The sequence below is a fragment of the Pristiophorus japonicus genome, chromosome 7 (assembly GCF_044704955.1).
Source record: "Pristiophorus japonicus isolate sPriJap1 chromosome 7, sPriJap1.hap1, whole genome shotgun sequence".
In the NCBI taxonomy this organism is placed as follows: Eukaryota; Metazoa; Chordata; class Chondrichthyes; family Pristiophoridae; genus Pristiophorus; species Pristiophorus japonicus.
Window position 1 is genome coordinate 243,855,346 of NC_091983.1, and position 17,845 is coordinate 243,873,190.

Genomic DNA, 17,845 nt, shown 5'->3' on the forward strand with positions numbered 1-17,845 from the left:
AAGGCTGGACTTGAACAGAGGCGGCCAACCCGGGAGCGTAAAACACCAGACTGTCTCAATTTGTAAAAGACTGTTTTAATATCTCAGAGGGGGCTATTGTCATGTATGTACTTTTGGGATCACTAGCCACTAGAGATGGCATCACTGTTGGAGGCTATATTAGTCACTTTGGGCCTTAATAAAGCAGAGCCAAGATCATACCTCTTGGAGTTAAACAGTACTCAGTCTAACAGTTATTGCATACACAACACATGCCTACTGCTAATTAAAGAAATACCTGTTTTTCCTTTATTGTCTCCTGCAAGGCCACCATTCCGATAGTGCTTCTGCGAATTCGACCAATTCTTTTCTCCAGAGAGGAACCAACCAAGTCACGTATACTAGATCCGCTAGCTTTCGGACCAAGGCCATCCTGACTCATTTTTCAAAGCCTAAGACAGACAAGAGAGATGACATTTTATTTTTCACTATGCATTATTTAAGTTAGGAAGTTCTTATCCACTGAGCTAGAATTGAAAAGCACTCCATATCCGTATTGAGAACCATTTGGCCTATCGTAACTGTGCTAGCTATTTGGAAGAGCTATCCAATTAGTTCCACTCCCATGCTCTTCCCCATAATCATGCAAATTTTTGCTTTTCAAGCATTTATCCAATTCCCTTTTGAATCCACCTTTTTGGTCAGTGCATCCTAACACGTTGCATAAATAAATTATTCTCAACTCCCTTCTGGTTCTTTTACAATTACCTTAGATCTGTGTCCTCTGGTGAACGAGCATCCTGGTCGTGGAAACAATTTCTCCTTATTTACTCTCATCAATACTCTTTATAATTGTGAACACTATTAAATCTCCCCGTAACTTTCTCTGTTCTAAGAACAAACCAAAGTTCTCTAATTTCGCCAATTAAGTCAGAGATAAGGGACTTAAGATATTATTAGCCATGATCTTAAGTTACTTTCGTATACCAAAACGATAGCTTTCAGCAATTTCTAGCGGTTTGGGGATTATAGTACTGCTCCAGCTTCGTTAAAATCTCTAAGCATTGTGTCCTTTGGCTCGTCAGGCACAAGCAGATTTACAAGGGGTTTCATACAATTCAGGTCCAGCTGCAAAGAAGATGATTCCATTCCAATATCACCTGATTCTGGACTGCATTCTCAGGAACTTCGATTAGGTCATTTCCAGTGAAATACATTTCTAACCGATCCACATACACTTTAAAACATTCCCAGTCATGTCTATATTCACCCAAATGTCCCATTACACCTGCGGGTGCTGCCATTTTAATTTCTGGCTGTTCACACAGTGCTGTATTTTACCTCGGATTTTGTAGCTTTTTCCAAAGACAGAAGCTTCCAAAGTCTCTGTCGGCTGGCTGAATCCTTCACCAAAATTTCAGCTTTAAAATCATCCAAAAAAATCCCATCTCATCACCAAATGTGATATTTTCAGAGCACAGCACACACAGCTTTCTAGCGTGGCCAGCAGCTCTCCAGAAAAGCTGCTTCTGTTTAATTATTAACTCGGTAGTTGCAGGACACAATACGTCCACATCTACAGTGTGGAGTTGCACACTTTACTTTGAGCTCAGTCTGACTCTTTCTCCATAAACAAAATCACACTTACTGAAGTCTACAGTACTGGGTCATATTGCTTTATTTGAGACATAAACATCTCATCACTAACCCCACAGCAGAGGTCCCTGGCTTTGACCTCCCTCAGAGACAGTGGACAGCACTCAACCAAATCCACATGGGGCACAGAGGATGCGGCCACCTGCCCCATAAGTGGAGGGAAGGGATAACCCGAAGTGCGACTGTGGCTCCAAGACCCAGACCATGCAACACATCACATCAACCTGACCGCCAACATCTGTTGCGGGAGGCACCTTATTTCTCCAGCTCTATCGGCACCTCAGGAGGCCATGGAATGGATCGCGAAACGAGGCATCCACAAGCTTTTCCCGTCACACAAAACAGGTGATATTAGCCACAGCAAAGAACTCGTACAACGTTTTTTTTAAGTATTGCAGCAAAGCCGCACTCACCGCACAAGCCTGCAACTTGCTCCGAGCGTGGATGAAACCTGGAAAAAGGAAAACCTCCTGACGTCTCGCATGGTTTCTATGCTTTTCCATCTGCTCCATGTAGACTGCGTTGTATACAAACATCAGCATTTGGGACCCCCGTTCACACGGACTGTGCTGCCGCACCATCAAAAATGTACCAACAAATTAAAGCTAAATTTCGCTGTAGAAGAGGGAAATTTTCACCTCACATTCATTCTGGTCCTTAGTAGTCATTTTTCAAAAGTGCAATACCCACAATAATGTAATACTTACTGGATAGTTCTTCAGAACGTAAAATTAAAATATGCCTCAAATATTGGCATCGGCAGGGCGACTAAACGCCAGCAACTCTTCTACCGCGTGGGGTTTCCAGCGACCGGTAAAAAGCAGGAAGGTGGTGGCGCTCTCCTTTTTCCTTTCAGCCCGACGTTACAAATAACCGTTTGCAGAACGGATGTTATTGATTTTCGCCTCTTGCCTCTCCCGTTTCCCGGAGGGATGAAGCGCGGCCTCTCGCAGCCGACAAACCGCCGCTCGCGCCTTTTCCCAACCGCCAACCGAATTTAACGGTCGTGCGGGTGACGTCGGAGAGGCGCGCGGCGGCGGAAAGTTCTGGAGAGCCGGAGCGCTCGGGCAGCGCCGCGCGCCATTCTTATGTTCACTGGTTCCCAATTAAGAGGTAGCACGTGCCCTCTTTAAAGGGGCACAACCAATAAGAACTGCAACTTAAACCAAAATTGGAGTGAGCCTTTGGGCACAGTGATAGCATTCCCGCCTCTGGGCCAAAAGGTGCAGCGTTAGAACCACCTCCAGACAGTCCCAGTCCCAGTCAGTGGAGTCACAGCTCTAGCTTTGAATTCTGGGTTGACATCCAGCTGGAGGGGCATGACCAAGGGGGCCATCAGCCGGTCCAGGCAGCGGGCGGTCGAAGGGTCGTTCAGCCTCTCTTCCATGGCTACATCTGAGCCAGGGTGTCCACCGGTACGCTCGCGGCCTTCCGCGAGAGGTGGACGCCGGAGGGACTGGAGTGCATCATCATCCCCGGCAACCAAATTTTAATTTGATCATTTAAGTTTAAAGTTTAATTTGTTTAATTTTCCGGTTTTAGTGCCCCCCCCCCCCCTTTAGCCAGGGGGCACTTGTATAATTTCTATTTTTAGTACCCTAAAAAAACAATAAAAGGGGCACTGGGAAAAAATTTATTTTGGAGTGTGACCCCCTCTTGCAGGAGGCATTTGTTTAACGTGCACAACTAAAATAGTTGAACTGGTAATGTTTTTAGCCGGGGGCACTGGTTTAATTTCTGTTTTTTAGTGCTCTTAAAAAAAAAAATGGACACTGATAAAAAAATTTATTTTGGAGTGTGACCCGCTTGCAGGGGGCATTTGTTTAAAGTGCACAACTGAAATAGTTGACATCCAGCTGAATACTTGCTTCTGGGGTGTGGAATGCCCTTCCCCTCTCATCGGATGGGTTGTGAGAGCCCAAAAAACCCTCCCGCAGTATAAGACTAACCATCCTATCGGCTGGTATAAAGACAGTTACGGCCATGGAAGGAGCATTAACATGCCCAGTCAGGCTTAGTCAGCCTGCGAATCCTTCCACTAGTTCACGCTGATCCCCAAAGGGAACAGTGAGAAGACATGAAAAGATGAACCAAAATTAAAAGGAAATTTAACAAGTTAAATCAAAGTTCTATTCCCCGGCATGATGATGCACCTAAAGCATACCAGTGCACACCACATGCTCCATCTCCAGGAATACCCGGACGCGGCAGGCAGCCAGGCTGAACGACCCCCCTCGACCGCCCACTGACTGGTCCTGTTGATGACCACCTTGGCCAAGCCCAGGAGCAGTCCTACGAGAAGGTCCTCCAACTTGCCCGCTTCCCTCCGCACCAGGTGACCAAAAACCAGGAGCGTGGGACTGAAGTGCACCAAAGGATGAGGAAATAGTGGAAGAAGGGTTGAAGCCTCTTCAGGTCTTTGCTCAGTCCCATCATCTGCTAGGTGTTTCCAGCTTTTCTCATTTTTGAGTCCTGACGAAGAGTGATCAACCTGAAACATTAACTCTGTTTTTCTCTCTCCACAGATGCTTCCTGACCTGCTGAGTATTTCCAGCATTTTCTGTTTTTATTTCAGATTACAGCATCCGTAGTATTTTGCTTTTGTTTCTCGCTTTTGTGTTGGTTATGAGAGGAAGCAGGAATCATGACTTACAGCACAAAAGGAAGCCATTCTCCCAGTGTCAAGCCATTCGCTCTTCATTCTCTACATCCCCCCCACACACAGTCCAAACAACAGGTTTGCCAACCCGCCCAGATTGTCAGGGAATCTGCGCAAAAGGCAAAGTGAATCGCCCGGGCATTGCTGCGAACAAACTTTGAGTTGAGTAGGACTTTTCCCTTTAAATTTACCGCTGCAGCAACAGGCCACCCCTGTGGTGTCACCACCTGACGGCGACCAGAAACCATCTCCTGATCGGTGATGTCAATGCCATCGCCTCAGGAAGCCAGCCATCGCTGAAGGGTGACCGGAAATGGGACCGGCTGGTGGAGAAGAGGAAGGAGGGTCTAGCTATTTATCTACTTTCAAAGATGCTAAATGCATTACTATTTCCTCTCTCACTATCTTTATCTCATCTAATATTGCATGCTTCTCCTTAACAACAATGTCTGCATCCTTCCTTTCTTTTGTGAAGACAGACACAAAGTATTCATTAAGAACCATACCCATGTCTTCAGCCTGCACACACATGTTACCCTTTTGGTCTCAAATAGGCTTTAGTCTTTCTTTAGCTATCCTCTTGCTCTTTATGTATTCATAAAACATCTTGATTTACTCGCCAATACTTTTTATGCTCTCTCTTCGCTTTCCAAATTTGCTTTTTAATTTCACCCCTGCATTTTCTATAATCCTCTAGGCTTTCTGCAGTAGTTAGCTCTCGGTATCTGACAAGACCTGGATGACATTTAGGCTCGGGCTGATAAGTGACAAGTAACATTCGCACCACACAAGTGTTAGGCAATGACTATCTCCAACCAGCAAGAGTCTAACCACCACCACCCCTTGACATTCAGAGGCATTACCATCACCGAATCCTCCACCATCAACATTCTGGGGGGTCACCATTAACCAGAAACTTAACTGGACCAGCCACATAAATACTGTGGCTACAAGAGCAGGTCAGAGGCTGAGTATTCTGCAACAAGTATCTCACTTCCTGACTCCCTAAAGCCTTTCCACCATCTACAAGTCACAAGTCAGGAGTGTGATGCAATACTCTTCACTTGCCTGGATGAATGCAGCTCCAACAGTATTCAAGAAGTTCGACTCCATCCAGGACTAAGCAGCCCGCTTGATTGGCATCCCATCCACCACCTTAAACATTCACACCCTCCACCACTGGTGTACCTTGGCTATAGTGTGTACCATCTACAAGATGCAATAACTCGCCAAGGCTTCTTCAACAGCACCTCTCAAACCCGGGACAAAGGCAGCAGGTGCATGGGATTCATGTGGATGTTGCTTGGACTGGAGAATGTTAGCTTTGAGGAAAGATTGGATATGCTGTGTTTGTTTTCTTTGGAACAGAGAAAGCTGAGGGGAGACATTATTGAGGCGTATGAAATTTTGAGGGGCCTAGATAGAGTGGATAGGACATACCTATTTCCCTTAGCAGAGGAGTCAACAACTGGGGGCATAGAGTTAAAGTAATTGGTAAAAGATTGAGGGGAAATTTCTTCACCCAGAGGGTAGTGAGGGTTTGTAACTCACTGCCTGAAAGAGTGGTCGAGGCAGAAACCCTCACCACATTTAAAAAGTGCTTGGATGTGCACTTGAAGTGTCATAACCTACAGGGCTACGGACCAAGAGCTGGAAAGTGGGATTCGGCTGGATAGCTCTTTGTTGACCAGCACGGACATGAAGGGCCGAAATGGCATCCTGCCGTGCTGTAAATTTCTATGGGAACACCATCACCTCTAAGTTCCCCTCCAAGTTACACACCTTCCTGGCTTTAAAATATATCACTGCTCTTTCATCATCGTTCAGTCAAAATCCTGGAAAACCCTTCCTAACAACGCTATGGGAGTACCTTCACCATACAGACTCAAGCGGTTCAAGAAGGCAGCTCGCCACCCCTTCTCAAGGGCAATTAGAGATGGGCAATAAATGTTAGTCATGCCAGCGACGCCCAAATCCCAGGAATGAATAAATTAGAAAAATACATAAGCGTCCCCTTTTTTGCCTTATCCTACCCTGTATGGCCATGAACAGCCAGAGGGTTCTGGATTTGGACTCCCACCTTTTTTATTTGTGGGAATGTATTTGCTCTGAACCCTCAAGATCTCCTCTTTGAATGTCTCCCACTGCCTCACCACTGCAGTGATACTGATTTAGCTATTTCCAATCGACTTTTATTAAATCACATGTCAGCTTACTAAAATTGATCTTTCCCCAATTGAGAACTTTTACTCCTGGTCTACCTTTGTCTAAAAACATAACTATGCTAAATCTAAATGAATTATGATCACTAACACCAAAATTCTCTCCCACTGATACCCCTCCATTTGCCCAGCTTCATTCACTTAAACTGTCCAGAATCGCCCCATTTCTTGTTGAGCTTGCTACATACTGGCTAAAAAAAGTTCTCCTGAATGCATTTTAAGGATTGTGCGCGCTCTAAACCTTTTACACTGATTCTAACTCAGTTAATATTAGGTTAGTTGAAATCCTCAACTATTACTGTCCTATTGTTTTTGCACTTCTCAAAAATTTGCTGCATATTTGCTCTTCCATCTCTGTCTGACTATTTGGGGGTCTGTGGTACACTCCCAACAGTGTGATTGACCCTTTTTTGTTCTTCAGTTCAAGCCATATGGCATCATTTGATGACCCTTCAAACATAATTCACCGACTGCAGAGGTTCAAGAAGGCAGCTCACCATCACATTCTCAAGGGCAATTAGGGATGAGACATAAATGCTGGCCTTGCCAGCGATGCCCACATCCCATGAATAAAAAAACATTTGCCAGCTTTGCCTCTCTCCCTTCTGAACCTATGGTTTGCAGAGGGTTAATGGGAACTGGGGGGTGGGTATTGGGATGTCAAAAGGGTAGACAAAAGTTAGACAAAAGGGCAGCGTAGACAGAGAGGGAGACAGTAAGATTAGGATTCATGGAGAGCGGGAGACATAAGAACATAAAAATAGGAGCAGCAGTAGGCTATTCAACCTCTTGAGCCTGCTCTGCTGTTCAATATTGTGATGGCGGATCCTCAACTCCACTTTCCTACACTATCCCCATATCCCTTGATTCCCCTAGTGTCCAAAATCTATCAATCCTCTATCTTGAATGTACTCAACGATTGAGCATCCACAGCCCTCGGGGGTAGAGAATTCCAAAGATTCACAACCCTCTGAGTGAAGAAATTTCTCCTCATCTCAGTCCTAAATGGCCGACCCCTTATTCTGAGACTGTGACTCTTCGTTCTAAACTCCCTAGCCAGAGGAAACAACCTTCATGCATCTACCCTGTCAAGCCCTTAAAGAATTTTGTATGTTTCAATGAGATCGCCTCTCATTCTTCTAAACTCCAGAGAATTTTGGCCTAGTCTACTCAATCTCTCCTCATAGGACAATTCCCCCATCCCAGGAATCAGGCTGGTGAACCTTTGTTGCGCTCCCTCTATGGCAAGTATACTCTTTCTTAGGTAAGGAGACCAAAACTGTACACAATACTTCAGGTGCGGTCTCACCAGGACCCGACATAATTCCAGTAAGACATATTTACTTTTGCACTCAAATCTACTTGAAATAAAGGACTACATACCATTTGCTTCCTTAATTGCTTGCTAGAGTATGAGGGTCAGAATATTGGGGCACGAGCAGGGCGATTGAGAAGGAGACTGGGAGTCGGGGCTTGAGCATGGTGAAGAGAGACTGGGGAATGGGGCAAATGCGGGGTCCAGTATATTTTGCAGAGCTGAGAGCAGCATCAGCAATGTGGTGAGTGGGAATGGTGCCAAGAGAGAGCAGCCAGTTAAAGAGTGAGTGAAACCTAGGGGCTTTACTGTGGTTATCTAGTGAAAGATTGTTTCCACTGGTGGGCAAATGGGGCACAAGGGAGTGAAACGTAGGATTTTCATTGGATTAACCAAGGAAGTTTTTGCACTGCAGACAATGAGATGCTTCATCATAATTTGTTATTAAGCCAGAGACTCGAGCATCATTTAAAAGGGAATGGGATAAATATTTGAAGAATAAAAAAGAATCTCAAGAATGAGAGCACCAATCAAAGTACCAGCACAGGTACATACAAACATAGAAAATAGGTGTAGGAGTAGGCCATTCGGCCCTTCGAGCCTGCACCACCATTCAATAAGATCATGGCTGATCAATCACCTCAGTACCCCTTTCCTGCTTTCTCTCCATACCCCTTGATCCCAAATTCCTCTATAGTTACCGCAATCAGACTTGTCACTTTTGTTGAAAATGGTCACGATTACCGCGTCTCTGAGATCCCATGGCATGCTCTCCTCCTTCCAGATAAGAGAAATTAGATTGTGTATTCGCGCCAAAAGTGCTTCTCTGCCGTGTTTTAGTGCTTTGGCAGGGATTCCATTTGCTCCTGAGGCCTTGTTGTTTTTCAGTTGATGGATGGACTTTTCTACCTCATGCCGGGCTGCGGTTGTGCTGAGCTGATGGCGGGTAGCATGCTGCAGGATGGAGTCGAGGACACTCACACAGAAGACAACATCTCGATTGAATCTATATTAATGAGGGGACCAAATGTGATATATCCAAGTTTGATGATACAAAGCTAGGTGGGAATGTAAGTTGTGAGGAGGATGCAATGAGACTTCAAGGGGATAAATCCTTAAGGATTTATCGGCCTTCAATCCCATCAATTTCCCGAACACAATTTCCCACCTAATAAGGATATCCTTCAGTTCCTCCTTCTCACTAGACCCACTGTCCCCTAGTACATTCGGAAGGTTAATTGTGTCTTCCTTCGTGAAGACAGAACCGAACTATTTGTTCAATTGGTCTGCCATTTCTTTGTTCTCCATTATAAATTCACCTGAATCCGACTGCAAGGGACCTACATTTGTCTTCACTAATCTTAAGGAAAGGTAACTTCGACGGTATGAGGCGTGAATTGGCTAGAATAGACTGGCATAGGATACTTAAAGGGTTGATTGTGGATAAGCAATGGCAAACATTTAAAGATCACATGGATGAACTTCAGCAATTGTACATCCCTGTCTGGAGTAAAGAAAACGGGGAAGGTGGCTCAACCATAGCTAACAATGGTAATTAAGGATAGTGTTAAAGTCAAGGAAGAGGCAATAAATTTGGCTAGAAAAAGCAACAAACCTGAGGACTGGGGGAAATTTAGAATTCAACAGAGGAAGACTAAGAGTTTAATTAAGAGGGGGAAAATAGAGTACGAGAGGAAGCTTGCAGGGAACATAAAAACTGACTGCAGAAGTTTCTATAAATATGTGAAGAGAAAAAGGTTAGTGAAGACAAACATAGGTCCCTTGCAGTCGGATTCAGGTGAATTTATAATGGGGAACAAAGAAATGGCAGACTAATTGAACAAATACTTTGGTTCTGTCTTCACGAAGGAAGAAAACTTCCGAATGTACGAGGGGAAGTGGGTCTCGTGAGAAGGAGGAACGGAAGGATTATTAGGCGGGAAATTGTGTTCGGGAAATTGATGGGATTGAAGGCCGATAAATCCCCGGGGCCTGATAGTCTGCATCCCAGAGTACTTAAGGAAGTGACCTGAGAAATAGTGGATGCATTGGTGATCATTTTCCAACAGTCTATCGAATCTGGATCAGTTCCTATGGACTGGAGGGTAGCTAATGTAACACCACTTTTTTAAAAAGGAGTGAGAGAGAAAACAGGTCATTATAAACTGGTTAGCCTGACATCAATAGTGGGGAAAATGTTGGAATCAATCATTAAGGATGAAATAGCAGCGCATTTGGAAAGCAGTGACAGGATCGGACCAAGTCAGCATGGATTTATGAAAGGGAAATCATGCTTGACGAATCTTCTGGAATTTTTTGAGGATGTAACTAGCAGAGTGGACAAGAGAGAACCAGTGGATGTGGTGTATTTGGACTTTCAAAAGGCTTTTGACAAGGTTCCGCACAAGAGATTGGTGTGCAAAATCAAAGCGCATGGTATTGGGAGTAATGTACTGATGTGGATAGAGAACTGGTTGGCAGACAGAAAGCAGAGTGTCAGGATAAACGGGTCCTTTTCAGAATGGCAGGCAGTGACTAGTGGGGTGCCGCAGGGCTCAGTGCTGGGACCCCAGCTCTTTACAATATACATTAATGATTTGATGAAGGAATTGAGTGTAATATCTCCAAGTTTGCGGATGACACTAAACTGAGAGGCGGTGTGAGCTGTGAGGAGGGCACTAAGGGGCTGCAGTGTGACTTGGACAGGTTAGGTGAGTCGGCAAATGCATGGTAGATGCAGTATAATGTGGATAAATGTGAGGTTATCCACTTTGGGGGCAAAAACACGAAGGCAGAATATTATCTGAATGGTGGCAGATTAGAAAAAGGGAAGGGGCAACGAGACCTGGGTGTCATGGTTCATCAGTCACTGAAAATGAGCATGCAGGTACAGCAGGCGATGAAGAAGGCAAATGGTATGTTGGCCTTCATAGCTAGGGGATTTAAGTATAGGAGCAGGGAGGTCTTACTGCAGTTGTACAGGGCCTTAGTGAGGCCTTACGTGGAATATTGTGTTGAGTTTTGGTCTCCTAATCTGAGGAAGGACATTCTTGCTACTGAAGGAGTGCAGCGAAGGTCCACCAGACTGATTCCAGGGATGGCTGAACTGTCATATGAGGAGAGACTGGATCAACTGGGCCTTTATACACTGGAGTTTAGAAGGATGAGAGGGGATTGTATAAGATTCTGACGGGACTGGACAGGTTAGATGCGGGAAGAATGTTCCCGATATTGGGGAAGTCCAGAACCAGGGGACATAGTCTTAGGATAAGAGGTAGGCCATTTAGGACTGAGATGAGGAGAAATTTCTTCACTCAGAGAGTTGTTAACCTATGGAATTCCCTGCTGCAGAGAGTTGTTGATGCCAGTTCATTGGATATATTCAAGAGGGAGTTAGATATGGCCCTTACGGCTAAGGGGATCAAAGGGTATGGAGAGAAAGCAGGAAAGGGGTACTGAGGGAATGATCAGCCATTATTGAATGGCGGTGCAGGCTCGAAGGGCCAAATGGCCTCCTCCTGCACCTATTTTCTATATCGACAGGCTAAGTGAGTGGGTAAGAACATGACAAATGGAATACAATGTGGAGAAACGTGAAGTTATCCACTTTGGTAGGAAAAATAGAAAAGCAGAGTATTTTTTAAATGGGGAGAGATTGGGAAATGTTGGTGTTCACAGGAACTTGGGTGTCCTTGTACACGCATCACTGAAAGTTAAGATGCAGGTACAGCAAGCAATTAATAAAGCATATGGTATTTATTACAAGAGGATTTGAGTATTAGAGTGATGACGTTGTACTGCAATTATATCATCATCATATCATCATAGGCAGTTCCTCGGAATCGAGGAAGACTTGCTTCCACTCTTAAAGTGAGTTCTTTGGTGGCTGAACAGTCCAATACGAGAGCCACAGACTCTGTCACAGGTGGGACAGATAGTCGTTGAGGGAAGGGGTGGGTGGGACTGGTTTGCCACACGTTCTTTCCGCTTCCTGCGCTTGATTTCTGCACGCTCTCGGCGATGAGACTCGAGGTGCTCAGCGCTCTCCCGGATGTACTTCCTCCACTTAGGGCGGTCTTTGGCCAGGGACTCCCAGATGTCAGTGGTGATGTTGCACTTTATCAGGGAGGCTTTGAAGGTGTCCTTGTCGCATTTCCGCTGCCCACCTTTGGCTCGTTTACCGTGAAGGAGTTCCGAGTAAAGCACTTTCTTTGGGAGTCTCGTGTCTGGCATGCGAACTATGTGGCCTGCTCAGTGGAGCTGATCAAGTGTGGTCAGTGCTTCAATGCTGGGGATGTTGGCCTGGTCGAGGACGCTAATGTTGGTGCGCCTGTCCTCTCAGGGGATTTATAAGATCTTTCAGCGACATTGTTCTCCAGTGACTTGAGGTGTCTACTGTACATGGTCTCTGAGCCATACATTTACCCTGTCAAGCCCTGAAAGAATTTACTTATGTTTCAATGAGATCACCTCTCATTATTCTAAACTCTAGAGAATATAGATCTAGTCTACTCAATCTCCCAATAGGGCCCTGGTGAGACCACACCTGGAGCATTTTGTACAGTTTTGGTCTCCTTACCCAAGGAAGGATATACTTGCCATTGAGAGAGTGAAACAAAGGTTCACTCGACTGATGCCTGGGATGGGGAGAATGTCCTATGAGGAGAGATTGAGTAGACTAGGTCTATATTCTTTAGAGTTTATTGAAACATAGTAAATTCTTACAGGGCTTAACAGGGTAGATGCAGGGAGGATGTTTTCTCTGGCTGGGGAGTCTAGAACTAAGGGTCACAGTCTCAGAATAAGGGGATGTTCATTTAGGACTGAGATGAGGAGAAATTTCTTCACTCAGAGGGTTGTAAATCTTTGGAATTCTCTACCCCTGAGGGCTGTGGAGGCTCAGTCTATGAGTACATTCAAGACAGAGATCGATAGATCTTTGGATATTAAGGGAATCATGTGATATGGGGATAGTGCAGAAGAATGTTCCCAATGTGAAGAATGTTCCCAATGTTGGGGAAGTCCAGAACCAGGGGTCACAGTCTAAGGATAAGGGGTAAGCCATTTAGGACCGAGATGAGGAAAAACTTCTTCACTCAGAGAGTGGTGAACCCGTGGAATTCTCTACCACAGAAAGTTGTTGAGGCCAATTCACTAAATATATTCAAAAAGGAGTTAGATGTAGTCCTTACTACTAGGGGGATCAAGGGGTATGGCGAGAAAGCAGGAAAGGGGTACTGAAGTTGCATGTTCAGCCATGAACTCATTGAATGGCGATGCAGGCTCGAAGGGCCGAATGGCCTGCTCCTGCACCTATTTTCTATGTATTTATGAAAGTGTTGAGGTAGAAAATCAGCCATGATCTCATTGAATGGCGGAGCAGGCTTGAGGGGTCGAATGGCCTACTCTTGCTCCTAATTCTAATGTTCTTATGTTTTTATCCTGTGCCAAACTGATGCGCCAGTATTCTTCCAGCCACCACATCAACATTGCGGTCGGCTGGTCAGAAACAAGGGCTATCCACTCTCCACCTCGCTCATGACTCCCCTCTGCAACCCCAAAACTCATGCCCAGCATTCATATAATAACAGCCATACTGCCACCAGGAACATCTTTGGGCAGATCACCAGGTGCTCATGCAATGGTTCCTTTGCCTTGACTGCTCAGGAGGAGCCCTCCAGAACTTGGCTGAGCGGATATGGTGCATGCTCCACAACTTGGTCATCATGAGGGCTCAGCCCTTGCCACCAGGGATTGTGGAACCTCCACAGGAGGAAGAGGGAGAGGAGGAGGAGGATGAGGATGAGAAGGAAGAGAAAGATAAGGAGGATTTCGAGGAGGAAGAGGAGGAACATGAGGGAGGAAGGATGCAGCCACTCAATCAGCCTTCCAGAAGAGCGGTCCGCGACTGCCTCATCAGACTGCGGTTCGAATTGATGAAACCCCAGTTCCTCATAGCTCACCACATTCCTATCATTTCATTCCTGTCACAGGCCATATCACAGCGCAAAGCTGGAATGAAACACACCTCAAAAGAATCCAAACTGAATTAATTAATTTATCAAACATCAGTGAACACATGTTTACACTAAAAATCTTAACTATTCACCCTTATGCAATCCCTTAGTGCTTGTCGTTGCTGTACCTTTGCCTACTCTAGTGCTCCTACGAAGTGTTGGCCCAGGGCTGCAGCAGGGCTGGTGGAAGGCTGCTGCCTGTCCATGAGATGGCCTTGCAGGACGCCCTCGACTAGCTCTGGGCTGGAAGTCCCGGCTGTCGACTGCACCACCTTAGCATGGGTGGCAACAGTCTGGGCTGGTTGGCTGGATGGCGGGCAGCAACAAGTGCAATGGCAGTGTGGCAGAGGTGGAAGCAAGAATGCTGTCATCCTGAGAGAGGACAGCAGGTTCCTGCTCCAGTGACTCACTGCCACTTCCCCGGGGTAGCACCTCAGAATCCCTAGCAATTAGTTGAAGAACAGATTTCTGGCTTGCTGCGACACTGTGAAAGTCCTGGTTGACGGTGGCAGATCCAGCCATGATGACAGCAGTCAGATCTTGCATAGCATCAAGCAGAGACAGCACAACAGCAATCTAAGATTGGATGCCATCAGGCATAGACTGCATTACAACACTAAGACGTTGCGTCGCTTCTGCCTGTGCTGCAATGGAAGTGAACAGATCACCCATCACACGTGGCATCAATTCTGGGTCGCAGAGCCTTGTGCAATGTTGGAAGCAGACTCCTGCACAATCTATATCATCACCAAGAGGCTCTCAGGCACCCTTGCCATGGCTCCTATCATCTCCATGTGAATGCCCATCATCCTTCTTCTAATGACCTCCCATCGAGGTCCTCATCTGAGTCCTGTACAGCGAAACTCGGACACAAACTCACCCTCCAGGAAGCTGGGTTCATATCTACCATTTCCCCAAGCCTTGCTGCAGCCCGCTGGTCCCCGGTGCCTCACCCTGTGCAGATCCTGCCACTATATTATTCTCTAAAGAATCCATAGTGCCAGTATCTGAGCTGGTGCCTGTGGGTGAGACACGCAGTGTCGCGGTGTAGAATCATAGAAATTAACAGCATGGAAGGAGGCCATTTTAGCCTATAGTGTCCGTGCTGGACGACAAAGAGCTATCCAGACTAATCCTAATTTCTGATCTTGGTCCATAGCCTTGTAGCTTATGGCAATTCAAGCGCACATCCAAGTATTTTTTTAAATGTGGTGAGGGTTTCTGCCTCTACCATGCTTTCAGGCATTGATTTCCAGACCTCCACCATCCTCTGAGTGAAATAAATTCTCCTCAAATCCCCTCTAAACCTCCTACCAATTACTTCAAATCTATGCCCCCTGGTTGTTGATCCCTCTGCTCAGGGAAATAGGTCATAAGCACATAAGAACATAAGAAATAGGAGCAGGAGTAGGCCATTTTGCCCCTCGAGCTTGCTCCACCATTCAATAAAATCATGGCTGATCTGATCATGGGCTCAGCTCCACTTCCCTGCCTACTCCCAATAATCCTTTACTCCCTTATCGGTCAAAATTCTGTCTGTCTCTACCTTAAATATATTATTTGACCCAGACTCCACCACTTTCTGGGGCAGAGAATTTTACAGATTTACAACCCTCTGGGAGAAGAAATTTCTCCTTGTAGAGGAAAAAAATTAACCTGAGGGAACCTAATTAAGTAGAGGAAACCTAATTAATCAAAGGGGACCTAATTAAGTAAAGTAAAAAACCATAAGCAAGGCTGAAAGAAAAAAAAGAAAGATACGTGCTACGGAACACAGGGAAAATGCTAAACTAGAACTCTCAGAATGATAATCACCTTATCACAGAAAAAAAACAGATAGTTGGGAAAAATACACTCCAAGGCTAGCTCACATGGGGTGGTAAGAGATTATGGGAAACAATGGATGATTGAGAACCCGCAGCTGGTTGAGGGTGGATCGGCTAGGAAGGGAAGAGTTCACAGAAATGAAAATGATGTGGCACGTAACTAATCAGATAAAAGGCACAAAAGTAAGGTAACAAAGCTTGCTGTCAATGTAATTGTATTAGCAATGTAATCATAGTAGTTAGGCGAAACTTTGTGACGCGTCAGAGAAACAACAAATGGAAAGCTTCCGCGCGGAACTTTATGATTTTATATGTATTTTGACTGTATAAAGACAGTAACCCGATGATTTGTTCGGGGAGAATGTCTGGTTTGGGTCACTGAGTTACTGAACTCGTGTAGAAGCTGTGTCTCCCTTCATCGATCAAGCAAAATAAGCAACTGTTTTCTCCATATACAGACTTGTGTTGAGTGTTATTAAAATACTCCACATCTCAGTTTTAAATGAGCGAACCCTAATTCTGAAACTATGCCGCTGAGTTCTAGATCCACCCATGAATGGAAACATCCTATCTGCATTTACCTTGCGAAGCCCCCTCATTATTTCATATGTTTCAGTAAGATCACCTCTCATTCTTCTGAACTCCAATGAGTACAGGCCCAAACTGCTCAACCTTCTAAGTTAACCCCTTCATCTCAGGAATCAACCTGGTAAACCTTCTCTGAACTGCCTCCAATGCAAGTATATCCCTCCTTAAATAAGGAGACCAAAACTGTACACAGGTGTGGCCTCACCAATATCCTGTACAATTGTAGCAGGACTTCTCTGCTTTTATACTCTATCCCTCTTGCAATAAAGGCCAACATTGCATTTGCCTTCCTGATTGCTTGCTGTGCCTGCATACTAACATTTTGTGTTTCATGCACAAGGACCCCCAGGCTCCTCTGTACTGCAGCACTTTGTAATTTCTCTCCATTTTAATCATAATTTGTTTTTTTATTTTTTCTGCCAAAGTGGATAACCTCACACTTTCCCAGATTATTCTCCAACTGCCAATTTTTTGCCCACTCACTTATCCTGTCTATATCCCTTTGCAGATATTTTGTGTCCTCCTCACAATTTGCTTTCCCACCCATCTTTGTATCATCAGCAAACCTGGCTACTTTACACTCGGTCCCTTCATCCAAATCATTAGTATAGATTGTAAGTAGTTGAGGGTCTAGCACCTTTAGATAGTTGAGGGTCCAGCACCAATCGCTGTGGCACCCCACTAGTTACTGTTTGTCAATCGGAAAATTCTGGATTGCAAAAACAACCCCAAGCTACTATTCTCTACTGCTAACCATCTCCTTAAACCCCTCTCCCCTGTCCCCACCACGCTCACCTCCAACAACAAGTGTGAGGAGCTCATGGACTTCTTTGTATCAAAGATTAAGACCACCCAGTTAGCTGCCTCTGTGAGATCCCTTCCTTCACCTAGCTCACAGGACCTAACTTCATCTGAGGCTCCCACCTGCCCTAGCCCTAAACTCATATCTTTCTCGAGTTTCTCTTTGATCTCCACTCTTAATCTCTCCAAATTCATCTCAGCCATGAGACCCACTTCCTGCTCTCTTGATCCTATTCCCACTAAACTTCCTTTTTTGGCTGCCATGTTTGCCAACATTGTTAATGGTTCTCTCTCCTCAGGTACTAGAAACATAGAAACATAGAAAATAGGTGCAGGAGTCGGCCATTCGGCCCCTCAAGCCTGCACCACCATTCAATAAGATCATGGCTGATCATTCCCTCAATACCCCTTTCCTGCTTTCTCTCCATACCCCTTGATCCCTTTAGCCGTAAAGGCCATATCTAACTCCCATTGAATATATCCAATGAACTGGCATCAACAAATCTCTGCAGTAGGGAATTCCACAGGTTGACAACTCTCTGAGTGAAGAAGTTTCTCCTCATCTCAGTCCTAAATGGCCTACCCCTTATCCTAAGACTGTGTCCCCTGGTTCTGGACTTCTCCATCATTGGGAACATTCTTCCCGCATCTAACCTGTCCAGTCCCGTCAGAATCTTATAAGTTTCTATGAGATCCCCTCTCATCCTTCTAACCTCCAATGTATAAAGGCCCAGTTGATCCAGTCTCTCATCATATGTCAGTCCCGCCATCCCAGGAATCAG

General features: G+C 45.3%; 1 protein-coding gene across 1 annotated transcript in view; it reads right to left on the minus strand.

Moving 5' to 3' along the window:
- The window catches only part of LOC139266712 (dynein axonemal heavy chain 8-like), a 2,132,242-nt gene extending 2,129,571 nt beyond the window's left edge, over positions 1–2,671 (minus strand). The window contains exons 1-2 of the mRNA XM_070884298.1: positions 2,343–2,671; positions 278–431 (exon numbers count right to left, since the gene is read on the minus strand). Coding sequence (XP_070740399.1) covers positions 278–421 — 144 coding nt within the window. The 5' untranslated portion in view covers positions 422–431; positions 2,343–2,671. The remainder of the gene's footprint in view (positions 1–277; positions 432–2,342) is intronic.
- Between the last annotated feature and the right edge of the window lie 15,174 nt (positions 2,672–17,845).